Source organism: Struthio camelus, chromosome 2 (genome assembly GCF_040807025.1).
Source record: "Struthio camelus isolate bStrCam1 chromosome 2, bStrCam1.hap1, whole genome shotgun sequence".
NCBI classification, from domain to species: Eukaryota; Metazoa; Chordata; class Aves; order Struthioniformes; family Struthionidae; genus Struthio; species Struthio camelus.
The window spans coordinates 125,889,652-125,908,979 of NC_090943.1; the positions used below are offsets into that span (position 1 = coordinate 125,889,652).

The window sequence follows — 19,328 nt, forward strand, 5'->3', positions numbered from 1 at the left end:
GAAAACCATTTCATGCTTTCAGGCCAAGGTTTTGAATATAAAAACCTTATTTCCCCTCCAAAGAAATGAATGCTAATAGCAGTAAACGGCACCCAGTTCCCCAGAGGCAAGAGAAGTAAGTGCAGGAATTGAGCTCAGCAAGATCACATCCTTTCTATCTGAGGCACTACCGCATTCCTCACCTAATTCTTTCAAGTAGTCATTGTATTTTTCTGGATTTGAGTTTTCAAATTCCTACAGACTGCTCTGCTCACACATGGTTCAGTGTTTCTCAAGCCAATAATCCCAAGTAATAAACAAGATAATAACACAAACTTCAGGGCCCCCCCAGAGTTTTCTTTTAAAGAGGACCTCAGCATGTCTCCCTCCTCTTCTCCTCTTACCTCTGAGAAAACCGACAAAGAAAGGCATCAGGGACTCCAATAATTACAAAATTATTTTATTTCTTTTAGGATTAACTCCAAGTCAGTAGATGTATAAAAATCCAAAAAGAATGGACCAAATTTAAGATTTAGCCATTCCAGCAAAAAGTAGAATTGAAAAAGTCATTTTCCCCACAAAGAGTCTGTAAACTTAAAGGGATGAGAAGATACCTAGTCATACATATACATACATATTCAGGCCTTGTAGCCATACAGGCTGGGAACTGACTGGATGGGGAGCTGCTCTTCAGAAAAGGCCCTGAAAGTCTTGGTGGACAGCAAGCCAAGCCCTGCCAGAGTAGGAGGCCAACAGCATCCTGGGCTGTATGATCAAGACCACAGCCAGTAGGTCAAGGGAAGTGATTACTCCTTTTGCTTGACGCTTATTTGGCCATATGTAAAATACTACATCCAGTTTGGGTCCCCAATACAGAAAGGCAGTGATAAACTGGAGCAAGTTCAGTGGAGACCACCAAGCCAGTTGGGCTAGAGCACTTGACCTGTGTGGAGAGGCTGCAGAAGCTGGGCCTGTTCACCCTGGAGAAGAGACGGCTTCAGGGTAACCCAACAGCAGCCTCCCAGTGCCTCAAGAAGTCAGATCCAGGCTCTTCGCAGCAGTGCTTGGTGGGAGGGTGAGAGACAACAGGCATAAATTGAAACAAGAGAGGTTCAGACTAGCTATAAGGATACCCTTTCCACAACAGTCAGTCAGGCAGTGGCATAGGTAGCCCCAAGAGGTTGTGCCATCTCCATCTTTGGAAGTTCTCAAGACACAACTGGACAAAGTTGTGAGCAACCTGGTCTGAGCTCAGAGCCGACCATGCTTGAGCAGGAGGTTGGACTGGAGACTTCTCAAGGTCCCTTCTCACCTGGATTATCATATGAGTCTGTATTAATAATTTCTTTAACATTGTTACTTCCAAGGTCAACAACCCCCCAGATATGTGTACCAACATGATCCACTGAGGAAATCCACTTAAAGGGGAATGCAGGGGTTGGAGTGCGTACTTATTAGCTACTTTTTGCCAGAATAGCATGTGACAGCCAGAAATAAAGTCCAAGAGACAGCTTCGCTGCTTTCTGGTACAGTTTTTGTGAACTGAGCTATGACATGTCTTAGAGGACCACTTAAAGCGGGACCCTGTTATGCTGGGTTTGTCTCAAATAAATAGATTGCTGCCTGAAGAGTGCAAACGGAAAGTAAATGACATGTGCAGAGTCAACACCAGTACCTAGCTTGATGACAGAACTAGTCATAATGCTAGTTATTGGGACAAAGGTCTTCAAAAAGCGCACCAGCAAAAGGGAAAGAAATCATCTGTTTTTTGCTTTATCTAGTTTTTACAGAACCATATATCCCCTCTGCAGCACAGAAAAGCAGAATAAAACCTATTGGTCAATTGGTTCAGCTGGGGTAACACTGAAGGAGATCCCAGTCAAAGAAACCGCTTTATTCCCTTAATTCTTTCCCACTCCACAGCCTTTCTTCTGAAAACCACTTCTTCCCCTAATGTTGTCCATCTCTAGATAAAGTCTCTGACTGCAGTGGTGCAGAAAGCAATTTAAATGATTGTCATGATCCCTTCTGGTCTTACAGTCTAGGAATTTAGCTGCATTCACTTTATATAGAGAGAGGAGTGAAATGGAAAGAATGGTATGGGAGAGAACACAACCCTCTGTGGGTTGAGCTTACCTTTTTCTTCCCAAAGGAAATATGACATTAATATTTGTCTTCAATGCAGAGTGTTATTGAATGATAAAAATAATTGAATAAAAACAAGAGAGTGATCTTTGTGCTAGTAAGGGCATATGAATAATAACACTATGACCTACTGGCAAAGGAGGGGCAGAGAGAGGAAGGAAAACATTGGGCACTGGGACTCCCTCTTCATTGGTCATCCTCGAGCATCATGTGGCCAAGGTTCCTTTTTAAAGATAACTCCTGGTCTCCTGGAGCTCATACTACTCTGCTGTCCTGTAATTCTGCCTGATCCCGTGGAAGACTGCTATCCAGCCTGACAGAATGTGTGACCAATTTGTGGGCACCTGGAAGCTCCTTTCTAGTGAAAACTTTGAGGACTATATGAAAGAGCTAGGTGAGAAATATTATTTGGAGTTATTCTGGGCCAGGGAAGGAATGCTGAATATGAACTTTACTTGCTTTTCCTAGCTATTCTTTTTACCAAGAGCTTTTTAGTTCAACTAGTTTAATTAGACAGTCTTAAACTGGAGAATTTGGCTGTTTGGACGAGTGGTGTCAAATTCCTATAACAGAAAAACCTTGATTGGGAGGAGTAGTTTCAGGTAAGCCAAGCCTATGCATGCTTACTTAGCAGTGCTATTAAGGAAGTAAAACACATCACTGCAATATTTTGTATGGATTTACTTTTATCTTTTGGAGATGCAAAGTAGTATAATGCTAAAATACAGCACACTTCACCATGTCTAAACATGTTTGTATTGCTATTGGACTAGGAGACAGACTAATTGTCTTGGCTACTATAGAGAATGAGGCATAGTTGCCTCCAGTGTATACTAACATAGGAAATTGCATGGATTCCAGAATAGATACCTGGAAAAGACTTCAGGGATAACACTTTTATCTACAGGTGTAGGCTTCTTGTTTTGAATTAAAACTGAGCCTTAAAGGGTTTCTACTTTCTTGTAGGGTAAGGGAGGTATGGGGAAACTTGCACCAATTGGATCAATACATGCTAAAAAGTTGGCTTTTTGTTTAGAGATTAAATTCTGCTCACTGAGACTTCTCCAGCATTCAGACAGCTTTCAGTGAGACTCTTGTACTCTTAATCTTTACCCCAGATTTTAGTCAGGGCACAAGCATTGCCAGTTATTTCTTAATCATTTCTTTTTTTTCAGCCTAGCCAGAGATAAATATATCTGTAATTTAAGTGATGTTTTTGTTTGATTGGTTGGTTGGTTTTGTGGCTTAGAAGATCTCATATACTTCTGCTTATTTACTTTTAGATATCACTATAGTGAAAGATAGCGTAAAATTGATTACAGTTATTTGGAAGAAGACAATATGCAAATACCAGGCATTAAAATCTTGTCTCAAGCTTCATAATATTACTTTTGTTGTTCTGATAATGATAAAGGGGAGAATATCCTCACTTCATCCCACCTGGCTAGGTCCATAAAAGGACCAACAAATTAGATGTTTCAAAGGAACCTCTGCAACACAGATTTAATAAAAATTTAAGAAAGTAAATGGGAGTTCAGTGTTGGTCCTTTTTTTCCACAAATGAGAGAGAAAAACACTAAATAAATATAAGAATTTCATAATGCCCCGTCTTATTTACAGGTGTGGGGTTTGCCACCAGAAAAATGGCTGGTGTGGCCAAACCCAATGTAACTATCAGCATCAATGGGGATGTGATAACTCTCAAAACAGAAAGCACCTTCAAAAATACAGAGATCTCTTTCAAGTTGGGTGAAGAGTTTGATGAAACCACAGCAGATGACAGAAAAACAAAGGTGAGTCCAGAAGCGTCATTCTTTCTCTCAAAAAGGATGTGGAAGTAGGAGGAAGTAGTTGTGATTTTGACATCCGCTGTAGAAATGCTCCTTTAAAAGGTGGGAGCACCAAGAATGTTCTGTAGACTGTTTGGTCCCCTGCACTTCAGTGCTGTTTGGACATAGAAACAATCTTCTCTTTAGGCTGAATGGCCCTGACGAAATAGCCACACTTTGATTTTTTTCTTTGGCAGAACATCATAACCCTAGATAATGGCTCACTGAACCAGGTGCAGAAGTGGGATGGAAAAGAGACTATAATAAAGAGAAAAGTGGTGGATGGGAACCTCGTGGTGGTGAGTTCATTTTTGTTGTCCAGTCACTGAATCCATTATGCAGAATCCTTTTTCTGGTAAATGTATTCTACCATATTCAAATGGAAAGATTGAAAGCATCTGAAAAGACTGTGCACTTATTCTGTGCACTTACTCAGCAAGAAGTTTCTCTGAACAAGTCAGGAGCAAGTATTTATACTGAAACAGTGTTAACATTTACAGGTGGAAAGGCATGAAGATGCCTGTTTTCCTTAGCACGAGATGGTTAGGAAAGAGTTGCAAGGAAAACCAATGTCATTGTGAGGGAAATTCTTACACAGCAGAATCTTAAAGTCCATCACAATATGCAGGAAACATTAACAAAGCCTATGGTAAATGTGCCTGCTCTGTGCTGATGCAAAACATTCCTTCTGTTTGTCTCTGGTAGAGACTCAGCAGCAATCTATGAGAACTGTACTATGGATCACAAATAAATGTGTCAATAATATGATATCATTGCAAAAAAAAAAAAAAAAAAGAATGCTATGTCTGAGTTGTGTTAGTTGCTATTATCTAGTCAGAAACAGAAGGCAACTAACTGTTGTGCTTGATTTAGTGCCAGCGAGGCCTAGGTACTTGTTTGGGGTTTCCCAGCACTGCTCTACAGTTTTTGGAAAAGACATGCACACTTTGAAGAATCTGGGAGGGAACTAGCAGAGTGTTCATAATGGTAACTAAGATTCCTATATGCTACAAAAGGAAAAATGTATATAGAATTCCAAAGAGCGCTACCCTAGAGAAAAAGACGTGCTCACAAATTTAATATTTAAATGTCTTTGGATAAAGTCCAGAGGAGAACAAAGAGAAATAGTTTTTAATAACAGTTAGGAAAGGCTGAAGAAAATAAGGTTTGATCTAACGGAAAAATAGAGGAGGGTAGAGCCTAACATGTAGAAGCTGATACCAACAGCTGCAGGCCTGAAAGATCTGTAGGACTCTGTGTGTGCATGCGTGTGTGCGTGCACGTGCGTGTGTGCGTGTGTGCATGCGTGTGTGTGTGTGTGTGTGTGTGTGTGTGTGTGTGTTTTAGTGGGTGCACATGTGAAACAAGCCACAGCTACAAAAAGTAAAAGGAAGAAAAGGCAAATACCTGGCTCCAGAGTCCAATTACCCCCCACAGAAGTCCTAGAAGCCTTCTTCAGAGGCTTTTAAAAGGAGACTAGGCATTTCCTTGGGAATGGGATGACTGAAACAGTGCTTTGATGTTCTTTCAGTCTTGTGTTTCTAGGAAACATTTTTGACTTTTGTTTCTAAAGCTCTCAGACTTGAGTTTCATTGTTCTGGCAATTGGTTTTAAAGGAGGAGCAATGCAAACACTTTCCAGTACCGGTTGCCAATGGAAAAATAATTCTCTACCTTCTGACTAACAAATACTCAGTGAGAGTTAAGAGCTGGTTAAATGTACCTTTCTTCCTAGGAATGCACCATGAATAATGTTACCTGCAAAAGAGTTTATGAAAAAGCATGAAGAAGCCATCATCACACTGGACTAATGGTTAAAGCTGTAGGAAAAACATCTTAGCTGAAGGAGAAAAGCTTCATAAATACATTTTAAAGAGAACTATACTTTTTACAGCTATATCCCAGAACGATTTTATGTGGTCTAAATTGTGGCTATTCAATAAATTGTTTTGCTTTCTACCTGTGCTTGTGCTGGAATTTGTCAGAATGGGTGGGTGAAACATGGGAACCACACTGTGCAAGAAAGTTAGTATCATACCCAATAGCTATGGCTCCTCTTAACTGTAGAAAGAGGGTCAGAGCAAACCCAGTGAGCGCTTCAGACCACCAGGCCTGCAGTGAGCGCCAAACCCACGTTCCCTAACTTAGCATGACATTTGTTCTGAAATAGAGGCAGAGGCAGACCTGGATACAAAACATCATTTAGTAGCCTCTGTGTACTCCTGACTGCAAGAAATCTATGGCTGAGGAGTATGCAACACAAAATGAATAAAGGACTGCTACTTTTTTGGCTTCAAAAGATGGGAGTTATCACTGGGGCACGGAGGAGAGAGATTGTCACAGATGAGGCATGCAGCATTGGCTTCCGGCATGAGCAGAGAACTGGGCATCTCATGCGCAGCTCTCATTTGCTCGATTAGGCAAAAATGCCTAAATGTTAAACCCTCATCATGGTATCATCTGAAGTGACCTGATCTTGTCCAGTTCTACTTGAACTGAGAAGATATAGGTGATGTAGCTCTCGCTTATGATTATTTTTAATGCTCCTTTTCTTCTTGTCCTAGATTAGACTAAAAGCCTTGACTTACAAATCATAACCTAAAAAGTACTCTCAGGCCTACAAAAAAGTGTATAAAAGTTTATTAGTGTTACTATGTGTCTCCTTTATGAAGGCGACACTTCCAATATGCACTAGCTCATTAGGTTATATCAGTCTGTATTCTGCATTTTACAGCTGGTAGAGAAAGCTTTTATGGAAACACCAGCCTCTCTAGCTGCAAAACCTTTTGAAGACCAGATTTTCCAGTTCTTCTTATTCTTAAACTGCCTTCTTCAACTCCCTCTAGGCGTGGCCTGCTGTTTCAAAACTTAGCTTCCATACATGCCATGATTTCTACACCTGGGAAGAGCATAAAATCTCAAATAGAGGACAAAAACTTAAGAAGTCTGGGGAAAACCTGGACAAGAAGAATCTGAAAAGATGTATGGTAGCCCCAAAATGGGGAAAGTGGTGCATCGCAAGCTTAATGATTAAGTTAACCACTTGTGAACCAAATTCCAGATATGCCTGACAGTCCTGAATTCAGCTATCAGAAGCTATGGTGCTGAGTACTTAGTGCCAGCAGCAAAGATCTCATATGCTTGAACTTTCTCCTACATGACTCAGACTGTTCCCAAGTTCCTGAGCTATTAATATAACTACAGGGAGGAAGAGAAAAAGAAAAGCTTCTACCCTCCAAATGAGCTATGGAATAATCTGAGATCAGTTCTAAAAGACTGTTATCGTGTTCTATAGAAAACATGAAAAAAGCCATGAGCTAACAGGCAACCTGTTTAAAATTCGGCTTCCTTGGTTATGAAACGTCATCAGCTTAAAGAACAGCAGTTGCATAGTGAAAGGAAACGTGCTTCAGAGTACCCTATAAACATAATATTAAATGTACTTAACATAATGAAAAATAAAATTAATTATGAAAGATTGAGGACAAAATAGCAGTTTAGTGGCAGAAACATATCAACTTTAGAGATGGTAAACAGTATCCTCAAGAAATCATAGAGGAGATTTGTTCTACCCCTACAAACAAATGACAAAATATTCAAAAAAAAATCTTTGTTCTTATAAACCTGAAGAAGAAAATTGCAAAGAGAAAGGATCTTAAGAACTTTTCAAAAGATATTAGTCAGATACCTCCCCTGTATTTTTAATGTCAACATTTTCAAGTTCGCTTTTTAAAATGGAGAACTTTGAGAGCGGTAGAAACATATGACATGCGAAGAGATTGTTGCTTACTGCTTGCCTACATAGCACAGATGGTCTTTAGAAACTGCAACACTGACTTAAGTAAGCTGTTTATAAATACTGAAGATCAGGCTGTAGTTAAATATATCCCATTGTCCACCAGTATGGAGATATTTTATTCCAGAGGTCGAATTTCCATATACGATCCCATTGTTCAGAGAAGGGCCCATATTTTCAAAAAACCTGACATTCACTTAAGTTTCTAGATAAAGCCTGCAGATACAATTGTAGCATCTGTAGAATGATATTTTGAGAGTCCAGCATCTAAGGAGGTTATTTCTTTCAAAGTATCACCATTTATTTTAGTGGTCAAATTCAGATTTTGTGAATGAATCAAGGATCAATTTTTTTTAATGAAAGAAAAGCCATTTAAAGCTTCAGTTGTTAACAGACGTCAATAAAGTGACATTCTGTTTATAAACTTTGATTGGGCCAGCACCGTAAGGAAGTATGAGTGATACTTTCTCAGAATATGGACGTGTCTAAAACTTTCTGTAAGAAAGGTATCAGCCTAGTGATTTTTTGAATAAATAGAGATAAATCTTCTCTGGCAAAGAACAGTCAGGGGTTTATACACTCAGACCTGGATGGAGATCACAATATGCATTTCTACATGCATAGGTCAGGGAGTTGTCCTCACCTGCAGAGCAGAAAAGATCTCTCCTTCTGTTGCGATGTGCTGAACTACTCTAAAAATCAGAAACAGCATTCTCCAGCGCTCCTCTTTGAAAAACGGAGGTTCTCACCAGACTGCTGCAAACCCTATGGGCTACACGCCTATTGCAGCAGACACCTCTCAGTGCTACGAGATTTTTATCTAGTTACTGCATTCACTCACTAATCCCTTACATGTTTCTTCAATGACAAGGGGGAAGGGGGATTCACACCCCCAGATTTGTAACAGCTCAAGAGAAGGATAAAGCAAGGTTTATTCTGCACTTCAAACTTTCTGTCATTTTCTGTGTTTCCTTTAACTCTTGGTTTCCACTGAAAGGAACTCGGAGTATTTTTTAAGTGTGCTCTTGGTTTAGCTTGTCAGGTACATCTTCTCTTGTGTTTGATTTTATGGTATAGTGGTGCTATGTAGCAGGTAGGTAAGATAGCGTGTGCTGCCTCCAGAGGAGGAAGCTAGGCAGCTGGAGCTCACTGGCAGTGGACCTGGATTCATCTGGTGAGATTCAGCTAGCACTTTGGGAATTCGCCCAGTATTGCAGGACAGCCTATCCATCTGGAGTTTACAAATCCCTGAGCTATATGTGTAACCATGAGACTCTGTGTGATCACTTCAGTGACCAAGCCTGTGTGCTGCCATCTGGATTGTCAAGCCCAGCTCCATGGTCGGCCCCGAACTGCTACGTTTCCATTGGCCTGAGCAATCTTGTCCTTGTCTCAAGGGATTCACAATCCAAAGTGACAAAAGGCTAGTTGCACTCTCTAGTATAACTACCGGGAGGAGATAGACTCCTGGCCCCGTGTTCAGAGCTGAGCCTTCGGTGGCAAGAGCAACAGTGCGGGAACTTCCACGGTGCCCTAAGTGAAAAGGGGTTCAGCCTCTGTTCTCTACTTGCATTTCTGTTTTCTTTATTACTGTCCGAGGAATTTAATGTAGATTTTTTTGGATGATATTTGTCTATATTCTCTTTCCTTTCAAGAAATTGACAGTAAATTTACCTTTTATATATCTTTAAATATTCCCTGCATGTTTTTATCTCTATTTTTATCAGCTTTTATCCCTGTCTCTAGTGCTACTTCACAGTCTCCAGCTACATTAATTTTACATCCTCTTTTCTTCTAACCAGAAAAAGTGAATCGAGGCTACTTCTTATCATTTACATATACTCACAATCTTTTTTGTTTCTTTACACTTGAAGAAAAGATTGGTTTCCACATATACTGTTTCTACTGAAGATAGAATTCCATGTTCTTGTTCCTTCTAGACTGTAGACCCTTTAAACGGAACTGCTGATTTTTCTTAATGACAAAGAGATAAATGGTAGCAATGTCAACATTGTTTGAGACTGCTTAAGACTGGGTTTTTGTCTGCATCAATAATTCTCTGTCACTTTTGTTCTTAAGGTTACTGGTACTGCAGTATAGCTGTTCTATTCTGACTAATTTGATCTTCTTCAGTTTCTTTGGACCTGATTTTACAATGTTCCACTTTATTTTCCACAGACACCAGTCTTGCCTTGTTAAAGTGTCTTTCTGTGGATAAGACAATTAAATGGAAGAACAAAGAATGCCTGGCAATGGTAGAATACTATCATGTTATTCCTTGAGAAATAATGGCAAGGTTAATTTAGGAGGATCCCCCTCATTTCCAGAGACTAGATACAAGAGCTGGCTATTCTTTCACATGAAATATGATGCATCTGTACTTTGGAAAAGTCGTTTCTAAAGTAGGTAGTGGACCACACCTTCACAGATTGACATTTACTACATTTGACAGACAGAGCCTCTGCTTCCTACTGTGGGGAGAAGGAGTTGCCCTTTTATTAGTTTTCTTTATCACTTATTCTGGACCTTCTCTTCTTACACTGCACTGTAGTTAGACCAGAGAGGAAATGTGAAATTCTACTGAACTTACCTTGTTGGTGTTCTGACCAACTAACGGGAAAAAATGTTTTATATGTACAAACAAAATTTGTAATGTAAGACATATCCCTACCACCACAGTACAATCCAGAGATTATAACCTTTCCCCTGCTCAGATTGCACCATTTTTCTGTTTAAGCATGTTCCCCCCCGCCACATATGGCAGCTCTGGAGAGAGGACCCAAACCTCAGTCTCCTAGGCCCAGCATCAGCTCCCTCTGACTCTTTCCATCCTAAACATGAGAGATTCTGTCCCACGACTTATCCTCCTAGCTAACCGCCACCCTTACAATGGAGATCTGAGAAGTTCCTGTACATGGTCACAACCTAGAAAGTTTAATGATGCAAAAAAGAACATGCAGCTGTTGTTCATACAAGTAGGAAATAAGCCATCTATTCCTTTCATGTAGCAAATAATAGCTTTCTCCTACTAGGAAGGTGGTTTAGGAAAGGGAAGGACAGAATTAGTTGTTGTTGTCTTACACTAAGTAGTTTCAGATACTTTGAGGTGTCTTGAATTACAATGCTTTGCATTCCTGCCCTTCAAATATACATATGGTCTATGGATTCGTTCTTTGCTTCCATTTCTTACTAACCACAATACAATAATTCTAAAAGTGCATTGTTTTTGGAGGTTTAGGTTATATATGTAGAAACGGAGGCATACTTACACATTCTAATTCACAATGCCACTGGAAGAAGAGATTTTTGCAGCAGGTTCTTGCATCTTCTCATATGGAGGTAGAGGAAGGCCTGTCATGAGTGGCCCTCTCTATTTCACATGGCACAGAAGAGACCATGGCCCTTCATGACAGCAGGGTACCAGAACAAATCTGGGAAAAATAGGATACATTTGAATGCAAGGCCTTATATGCCTGCACTTCCTTAGATCTGCCCCTAACTCTTTGACAGACCACTTACCCTGGTGCAGAAAGGCAGAGAGAGAGGAGTATATTCCCTCCTCCCAATCCAATAAACCCGCTCACCTCTCACTAAGTGACTTTGAACTAAGCACTTTGATGACTCCACCTGCCAAGCACAAAACCTGATCAGAACCTACGCACTGATCTTCTGAATATATTTCTGATTGTGGAAGAAGGAAGGCAGCAAAGTCTGGCTGTCTCTTCTCTTCATGGTGCTGCTGGGGTACATGCAGGGCAGAACCCACAGTTTGACATCATTACTCTGATGCAAAAGCAGACAACAAGACAGAATAATTTAATTTTGTCTTTAAAGGGCAGAATACACACCCCCTTTCCAGGATGGGCCATGAAAGAAAAAAAAAAAAAAGCTTTATGCATAGGAGCTTCTCACCATCTCTTCCCCACATCCCTGCAGCTTTGATTTAACTGACTAGCATACAGGTGACAGCAGCGATAATGATGATAGCAGGGGTTACAGTACTGGGAGGAAAGCCAGAGCTGGGCTTCACAGGGGTACAGTGGTAGCGTGCCTGGTGGCATGTGGCTCAGACCCCACCACCATGTCACTCGCCTGCTCTGCCTCACGTCCCCATCCCCATACACTCCTCACTGCCTTGATTTATTCAGTGGAGGAAGCCCTGGCAGGCGTCACCCCGAGCCCTGGTACTAACACAACTGGCCTTGGACAAGGTACACATTGTCTGGCCCTAGCATTGCCTCTCCTATTGGCCCCTCCTGCCCGTTATAAGAATGGGGCATCTTTAAAAGGAGGCGACTGAGATCTGAGTCAGTGGCACAGTCCCTCTGCCTCCCTCCAAGAGCTGCTGTTGCCACTGCGTTTCTCTGGAGGACCGCTGCCTTGTAAAGCCAATACAATGTGTAACCGATTTGTGGGAACCTGGAAGCTCGTCTCCAGTGAAAATTTTGATGATTATATGAAAGAATTGGGTGAGAAATGTTATTCTCTTTTTTTTAATAAGTTTTCTTTAGCAATGTCTTTTCTTCATCTTATGCTTTGCTCACAGGTAATGTCTTCTTCTTGGCCATAAGCACTTTAATTACCTTCTAGTATGATCTCATGTATTACTGTTAGCATCTAAAATGGAAAAGTTACTAGATTATTACAATAAATTTACTTCTGTCTAACTGATCTGAATGATCTATTTTCCTGTAATGAGTAGGATCTACGGAGATGCAGGACTTCTTTGGTTTCTCTTGATTGCACTATTAAACTCATGACTTGTGATAATTTACAATATATAATGGAGCTGATGTCTCATGACACTTGGGTTTCAGAGGTCTAAACTCTATGAATGAATCTATCTGTTACTGAAGAATGCCAGGAATGTAATAAATTGAGCATTGTTTTTTAGTTTAATGCTGACTTCATCTCTATATAGCAAGTGCAAAGACAGTCAGTTCCAGCATTTCTTTTGCTATATAAATGATTCACTGAAACATTAATTCTCTTTATTTGAAAGGTTAAACTGAGTAACAAAAGAACTTCAGTTAATTAATTAAGCAGAGTAAATGTGGGATGAAAATCTAGCTACAGACATTTTTCTGAAGATCTGAACAGAATTGTTTCAGTATTGAGTAATTACTGCAGCTAGTGTTATACTTTACAGATAACTTTATATCCTTTTGTGTCCATCTTTTCATCTGAGCATACCACAGAATTAACAAAGGCATTAACTATAGCTATCCCTGTTCTGCTTTTATAAAATGGGGCTACATCATCAGTGGCCTTTATTCTAATTTTCCTCAGACCTCGTAACTTGTTGACCATGAATTGAGAAGAATAGCACAAGGTAATATAAAAGACTCTTGACATAGGATTTTTACTGAAGTTTTCTGCACCTCTGCACTCTTATATTTCAATTTCTTTTTATTTATTGCCTGAACTTTTCACTGAGATTCAGACATTAGGATCTTTAAGCAGTGGTAGTAGTAACCTAGGAATTGCTTGGGCACCAGTATATTTTGTGCTTTGAAGAATAAGCACCAGCATACTGGGAGTTCAGTCACTAGTTTCTTCCTTGCAGCTGGTCAGCAAAAGCTCAGATTCCCAAATTTGTCAAGAATAGCAAAAATAAAAGGATTTTTGCAAGATATATGAGTTATAGTCCTTCTCAATGCATTTTTCTACCCATTCTATCACTGCACAGAAACAATACAGGTTAGTAACCGTCTAAGTTTCTGCTTAGCTAAATGTACACAGCTGTATACACGTGTATATCTTTATTTCTTGCTGGAGATACATCAGCTGGGGATGCCTGAACCTCTGAAAGCAATACTGTATGCAGCTTCCACATATGAGGAAGCAGTGTCTCATCTGAATCAGACATTATAGTATTCAAGAAGAAACTTTTCATTATTTTTTCACAGAAGTTTTATGAAATTATAATGAGTTTCTTGCTTCCTAGGATGTAATGCTATTTTTTTTTTCTAATTTATAGGAGTGGGCTTAGCTGCCAGGAAACTAGGTGGCTTAGCAAAGCCTGATGTGATCATCAGTATGAAAGGGGACATAGTAACTATCAGAACTGAAAGCACCTTCAAAAACACAGAGATCTCCTTCAAACTGGGCCAGCAGTTTGATGAAATGACAGCAGATGACCGGAAAGTCAAGGTAAGGTGGCTAACAATCTCTAAACGATCTCTAAGGGATCCTGACGTCCTAGAATTGAGCCAGGAGGAGTTTTTCCGCTATGAAATTTCCAAGCTATTCAAGAAAGTACCGAAAGAGGAAACAGTATGGTGCTGACATCAATGTTACTAAGTGTGTCTTTAGTAGAAAATGTGGATCTTGCTATCCAAAAAGTGAATTGTTACTCTAATCTACGAAGCTTGGATCACATTTTGAAACTCGTCTCTTGGCCTTTGCAGAGTGTTGTAACCCTCGAGAAAGGGTCATTGCTGCAAGTGCAAAAATGGAACGGCAAAGAGACCACGATAAGGAGAAGACTGGTTGATGGGAAAATGGTGGTGGTAAGTACCTATGCTCTCCCTCCTTGTAAACTGCCAAATGGTAGAAGGATGAAGCCTTCAGTTTGTTTCAGTCTAAATTATCTATCAACTTTGACTTTCTCTTTGGCTTACAAGAGAAATAAAGAGGGAGAAAAGGGAAAACAAGCTTAGGAAACAAGTTGGAAGGAAATAAATCTTATTCCTTACAACAAATTGTCTTTAAAGTGATTATATTGGCAGAGCTGCCATGATCTGAGAACGTATTTACTGCTCTCAAAGTTATTATTCTGAAAACAAATGAGCCTCTCAAGCAATAGGAACCTGTGAAATGCAAAGTTTGCAAGTCATATACATCTAAGCCTGGACTAGCTCTGTCTTTCCTTCTTTCTATATTCAGAATAAAGCACGTCCACTTTAGGTTTTACAACTTTTCCCATGTCTATTTCCATTAATGCCAATCAGTTCAGAAATGTATGTTTGCTCTGTCCGTGTCAGCATGCCAGGCTCACTAAGCGGGTGCCTGAGGTTTTTTGCGTGAAAGCTGCTGTCTCTGGGTCTTCTTGCGATAATAAACTATAGCAGGGACTGACAGGTCCTGACAGCTCCACTGAAAGCCCTCGGTACTATGAGAGCTGAGTCTCTGAGGAAGGCTAGGGAGTGGTGACTTTCCCTCATTATCTCTTTCTCTCACCAAGGCTAACCTATCTTTCTCCAACAGACACACAGAAAGCCACAGGAAAGCCAAGCCAGTATAATAATACATTTTAGGGGCCTTAGTTGTAGTACTTCTTAATAGAATTAAAATTTTATCATTGAATAAAGTAAAGTACTTTGTTCGTTAAAGTTTTTAAAGAGAAGAGCAAAATTAGTTTGGTAACTTGTTTGAAAATAGCAGCAATAAGCCTTAATACCTGAGTTCTCACTGCACTTTGTTTTAAACTCTAATACTTTTGGAAGGTTGATTTGATTTTGCATTTTATTGTGGCTGCGTTTCTCTGTAAATCTCTCCTAATTACTAAAACGTCTTTGAAGAGCTGAGCAGAGAGGCAGGACCCCTCTTCCACCGATGTCCTGCCGTCTGCGGGACAGAAGCCTCCCTAAAGCACCTTGGCACATTGCACATTGGCGGGGATAAGGCACAGCAAACCTCATCAGTCTGCAGAGGACAAGGTCTCTGTGACGCTCCTCTCTCCCCCGTTGCTCAGGCCCTGTAGTTGTGAGTCACCAGGAGCCAGGCAAGGGTGAGACAGTCAGCAGAAACGTTTTGTGATTCATAAACCCAAAGTTTTATAGGCCAGAGACCTGACCTCTGAAATTACATAGCCCACTTTTACTCCCATAAATAAAATTATTTTTTTAAATTGAAAGCGTTCATGGGCTGTAGTATAATAAACCAGGTAAGGCTGATATTTCTGTCAGGTCAGGTAAATATGTTTCTGGAAGCTGAGCAAAACTGAAGAAGCTACATTGCTACCACTTCTCCTTGATTTTGCAATGTATTTATCATTATATGTCACTTAAGTAAGCCTGATGCTGTTAAAATAGCAACTTTTTCCACAGCTTTGCTGTTTGCTCTAAAAATAACACAGAGGTGTATAATATGAAATCTGGATTTTCACTGATTTTGGTGGTCACTCAAGCAGAGGCACCTGCCGTCAGTGAGAGTTTTAAATTAATATTTTATTTTGTGTCTTAGGAATGTGCCATGAAAGGAGTTGTCTGCACCAGAATCTATGAGAGAGTGTGAAGAAATTCCTCCTCTGCACCAGACTGGGACTGGCTCTTAAAACTCAGCTTAGTTCAGTGACCAAAGCCTCACGCTTCTTTATTTTCTTATTTCCTTTTATTGGGAAAATGGCTACATTATAATTTGATATTTCAGAGCCATAGTGCAACTAATCCAAAGTATTGTGGTGATTCAATAAAAGCTTCTCAACACAGAAAATAGTGTTTGCCTCTGCATAAACGATTTAGGTTTTCTTCCTTGGATGCTGTCCATCTTTTCTGTTGTTCCTGTCTGTATAAGGGGTCAGACTATTTCTGAGTAAAACAGTGAAACACAAGGGATTTGTCTTATGAGGGGGTTAACACTTTTCCCCGATATATGTAATAATTCTCATCTCAAGGCTTCAATATTCCTTTCCTGTTAATGACTTTATTGCTAAATAATTCCTAAAGGGAAATCACCCTTACCGTCAGATTTCTTGACTTTCAGTAAATTTCTTGCTTCAACCTTATAGTTTTTCCATCCTTGTTGTACCACCTTTCCTTTTAACTAAGGAAAAAACAGACAAACCCTGGACTACTTCTGGAAACTGATTTAATCAAAAAGAGTTCTAGCAGCTTATTAATTTTTGTCTCCATTAGCCAGTATCCTGTGATACCACAATATTTGTGCTAACCACATACAACGGAACCTTTCATCCCTAGGTATGTGGGAAGCTTGCAGTGGCCTCCGTGCTGTTACACTGGACTTTCCATGCCTTTGCTGGGGGACTAGATGCATGTATTTATTTTGGCTTGCTGTGAGCTGCAGTGCTGACATGAACCTTTGCTTACTGCTTTTACAGACCAGAACATGAATTCTCAAGGCTAAGAGAGATCCTGAATGTCATAAGTTAAATTGATGTGGCCAAGCAGAGAGTTTAAAAACGGATATTGTATGTAAATGCAAAATGTAAAGGTAACCTTTTTTCTCTGTCCATCACTGGAAAAGCTAGAGACCGGGGTTCAGCTTTGGAGACAGCTGCCAGAAAGCAATCAAAATGGGTCCTAGAAAACATGAGCTGTGGGAAAAGGCTGAACAACTTATGGAGAGATGTTTTAAAGAATAGTTTATTCTGGCCTCCGACCTAAACAAGGAGGGGCCACAAATTCTCCATGATACCATTAAAACTCACCTCTGTGAGTATCAGAGGATCTGGGTCTCTAAGTCCTCAGTAACTGTAGCAAGAAATGGAGTCACCAAGGCAAAAATGACACCCATGGTAAAATCTTTTGTGAACAGATTGTAGTCATAGATTTTAACTCAAGACCATCCACCAGGCTTCCCTCAAACCAGCCACATGACACGAACTGCTGTTGCAATTAAACCTCTCCAGCTCTTCACGTTTATTTTTCTGGATTCCTAACAATGGTCTACAGCACATAATTAAAAATAAATATCCCCCAGTTCAGAATCCGCAGTGTATGTGATGGCCTGAAACTGACGGATGAGTTTGGATTTTTGCTCTGTCGTTACTTCACGCTCTCACTTTGCAGTGTAAGACAGTCCCGGTGAGGGTGTCAGAGCAGCCCGCGCTGGCCAGGCTCCTGGAAGATGGAAGCGGCAAGTACCCCGCCAAGCAGAGCTTGTTGCTCTCTCTCCTGAGTCGTGGGGAAAGGAGCAGTGGCTGCTGCGGAAAGCTCTTTGTTTCCTTGGCTTTTCTTACAGCAACCTGAAACTGTTCCACTGAGGTTAAATGGCATATTTGCCTCTCCAACAAAACAGCATTCTTCAGATTTTTTTTATTTCCTCAAGAAAAGGAAGCAAATATTCACTTTGGTATGAACTATTTTTTCTTTTTTTCCCAGAGCTGGGAACAGAAGAAAGAAAAAGAAAAAGGACTATTCACCTAGTCCCCATTCATTTATTTACTGTCTTCTCCTTTTGTGTGCTATAACCCATCACCCTTCTCTTCTCTATATGGAATTTTTAGTTACATTTTTTTCTAGAGATTTGGGATTAAAATAATTGTTGCTTTGGGCTTTTTAAATTCCTGACTAAATGTAGTTTTGCTATTAGGAGGCTAGTATTTGGCACATTCACTCTATACAGAGGTCACTTAAAAATGTCATGAGAGCTGGGGACTTTCCGAAACAGGAAAAGTGTAACTGAATTGATAGTGTTGAAGGCAAAAACGATAAAGCAGGTGGTACAAACTAGCACAGAAATTGAGGGCTTTGGGATACTGGTGTCTGTAAAGCAGTCCTGGGGGGGTTTCCTGGAAAATTTAGGGCATCTGTGAGGTCTCAAGGCCGTTTTTTTGGCCATTTCCTTGGCTTGCGTGTGCACTCATATAATTCAATGTTAATAACCTGATGCTGACGTGTAAATCTGTTCATTTAAACCAGCTGGCATGATCTAGCGCCCGGGTAATGAAGAAACTGGCTGATTTTAGAGGGCTGCAATCACACACACTCCTCCTGGGTGTCACACTTTTTCTGGGTGTTGCAAGGCTCTGATAGGCCTCCTTTCCCCTACCGTTTGCCTCAGCGGTGGGAGCCAGCCTTCAGTGCCCACATGGGGCATTCGTTGCTACAGAGCGGCCAGAATCACCCAGCCCTGCGGCAAGCAGGGCACGATGAGAGCCTGCGTTAATCCAATTGCTCCCACAGGGACCACTGAAATCAGGTGTACCCACCGGCCCGTGAGTCCTGCGACTGTTGCCTTGGACTGGACAGAATTTGGCTGTTTGTGATGGAAAGTGTCTGTTGGAGGCATAGAGCTACATCTGTGATGCTGTACCTCTGCTCCCTCCTCTATCCGCACCCCAGGGTTTTTCAGGGAAGGGCAGGGCAAGGAAGGGAAGGGAAGGGAAGGGAAGGGAAGGGAAGGGAAGGGAAGGGAAGGGAAAAATGGAGAGCTGAGGGAGAGAGGGAGGCCACTGACTTTCAAGAAAGGAAATCTTTATCCCTACTGATATCTCACATAGCAAGTTTAAACTTTTCTTGAATGCTTTCGTAAAGTTAACTTATGTGGCAGATTGGGGAGGGGGCTGTGTTATTAAAGGAATTGTGCTTCGTAAGACGTCGTCACCACTTGCAATATTTCCTCTGGAAGAAATAACTTATTGTGCTGATAAACACTGGATGGTACAGAAATTGCTCAACTATGTCTTTTAAGATGATGTTACCTTCACTAATTTTTGTTTTGAATTAAAGACGTTATGTCTATGTCCGTGATACAAAGGAGTGAAAGGTTAGCAGAGCTGAAGGGGTAGTCCATGAAGCATTGCCTTCAGGAATCTAGGAATTTAGATGTAATCAAGTTCTTTGTTAGGGAGGCAATTAGAGCATATCCTTGCTATTTCAATGTGAAACATTGTGA

The 19,328-nt window shown here is 40.6% G+C and overlaps 2 protein-coding genes across 2 annotated transcripts; both read left to right on the forward strand.

Moving 5' to 3' along the window:
- The first annotated feature begins 2,347 nt into the window (after window positions 1-2,347).
- LOC104153512 (fatty acid-binding protein, adipocyte) lies at window positions 2,348-5,911 on the forward strand. The gene is made up of 4 exons (XM_009689439.2): window positions 2,348-2,518; window positions 3,745-3,917; window positions 4,151-4,252; window positions 5,688-5,911. The coding sequence occupies exons 1-4, from the start codon at window positions 2,446-2,448 to the stop codon at window positions 5,736-5,738; spliced, it is 399 nt and encodes a 132-aa protein (XP_009687734.1). The 5' UTR covers window positions 2,348-2,445; the 3' UTR covers window positions 5,739-5,911.
- A 6,154-nt stretch (window positions 5,912-12,065) lies between these two features.
- Window positions 12,066-16,175, forward strand: LOC104153513 (myelin P2 protein). The gene is made up of 4 exons (XM_009689441.2): window positions 12,066-12,217; window positions 13,729-13,901; window positions 14,159-14,260; window positions 15,936-16,175. The coding sequence occupies exons 1-4, from the start codon at window positions 12,145-12,147 to the stop codon at window positions 15,984-15,986; spliced, it is 399 nt and encodes a 132-aa protein (XP_009687736.1). The 5' UTR covers window positions 12,066-12,144; the 3' UTR covers window positions 15,987-16,175.
- The last annotated feature ends 3,153 nt before the right edge of the window (window positions 16,176-19,328 follow it).

What these genes read in the sequence shown, in the direction of transcription:
- LOC104153512 (XM_009689439.2), top strand. Translation starts at nt 2,446, where the DNA reads ATGTGTGACCAATTTGTGGGCACCTGGAAGCTCCTTTCTAGTGAAAAC. An exon ending in GGACTATATGAAAGAGCTAG is followed by an intron (nt 2,519 to 3,744) that starts GTGAGAAATATT and finishes TCTTATTTACAG; the next exon opens with GTGTGGGGTTTGCCACCAGA. An exon ending in CAGATGACAGAAAAACAAAG is followed by an intron (nt 3,918 to 4,150) that starts GTGAGTCCAGAA and finishes TTTCTTTGGCAG; the next exon opens with AACATCATAACCCTAGATAA.
- LOC104153513 (XM_009689441.2), top strand. Translation starts at nt 12,145, where the DNA reads ATGTGTAACCGATTTGTGGGAACCTGGAAGCTCGTCTCCAGTGAAAAT. An exon ending in TGATTATATGAAAGAATTGG is followed by an intron (nt 12,218 to 13,728) that starts GTGAGAAATGTT and finishes TCTAATTTATAG; the next exon opens with GAGTGGGCTTAGCTGCCAGG. An exon ending in CAGATGACCGGAAAGTCAAG is followed by an intron (nt 13,902 to 14,158) that starts GTAAGGTGGCTA and finishes TGGCCTTTGCAG; the next exon opens with AGTGTTGTAACCCTCGAGAA.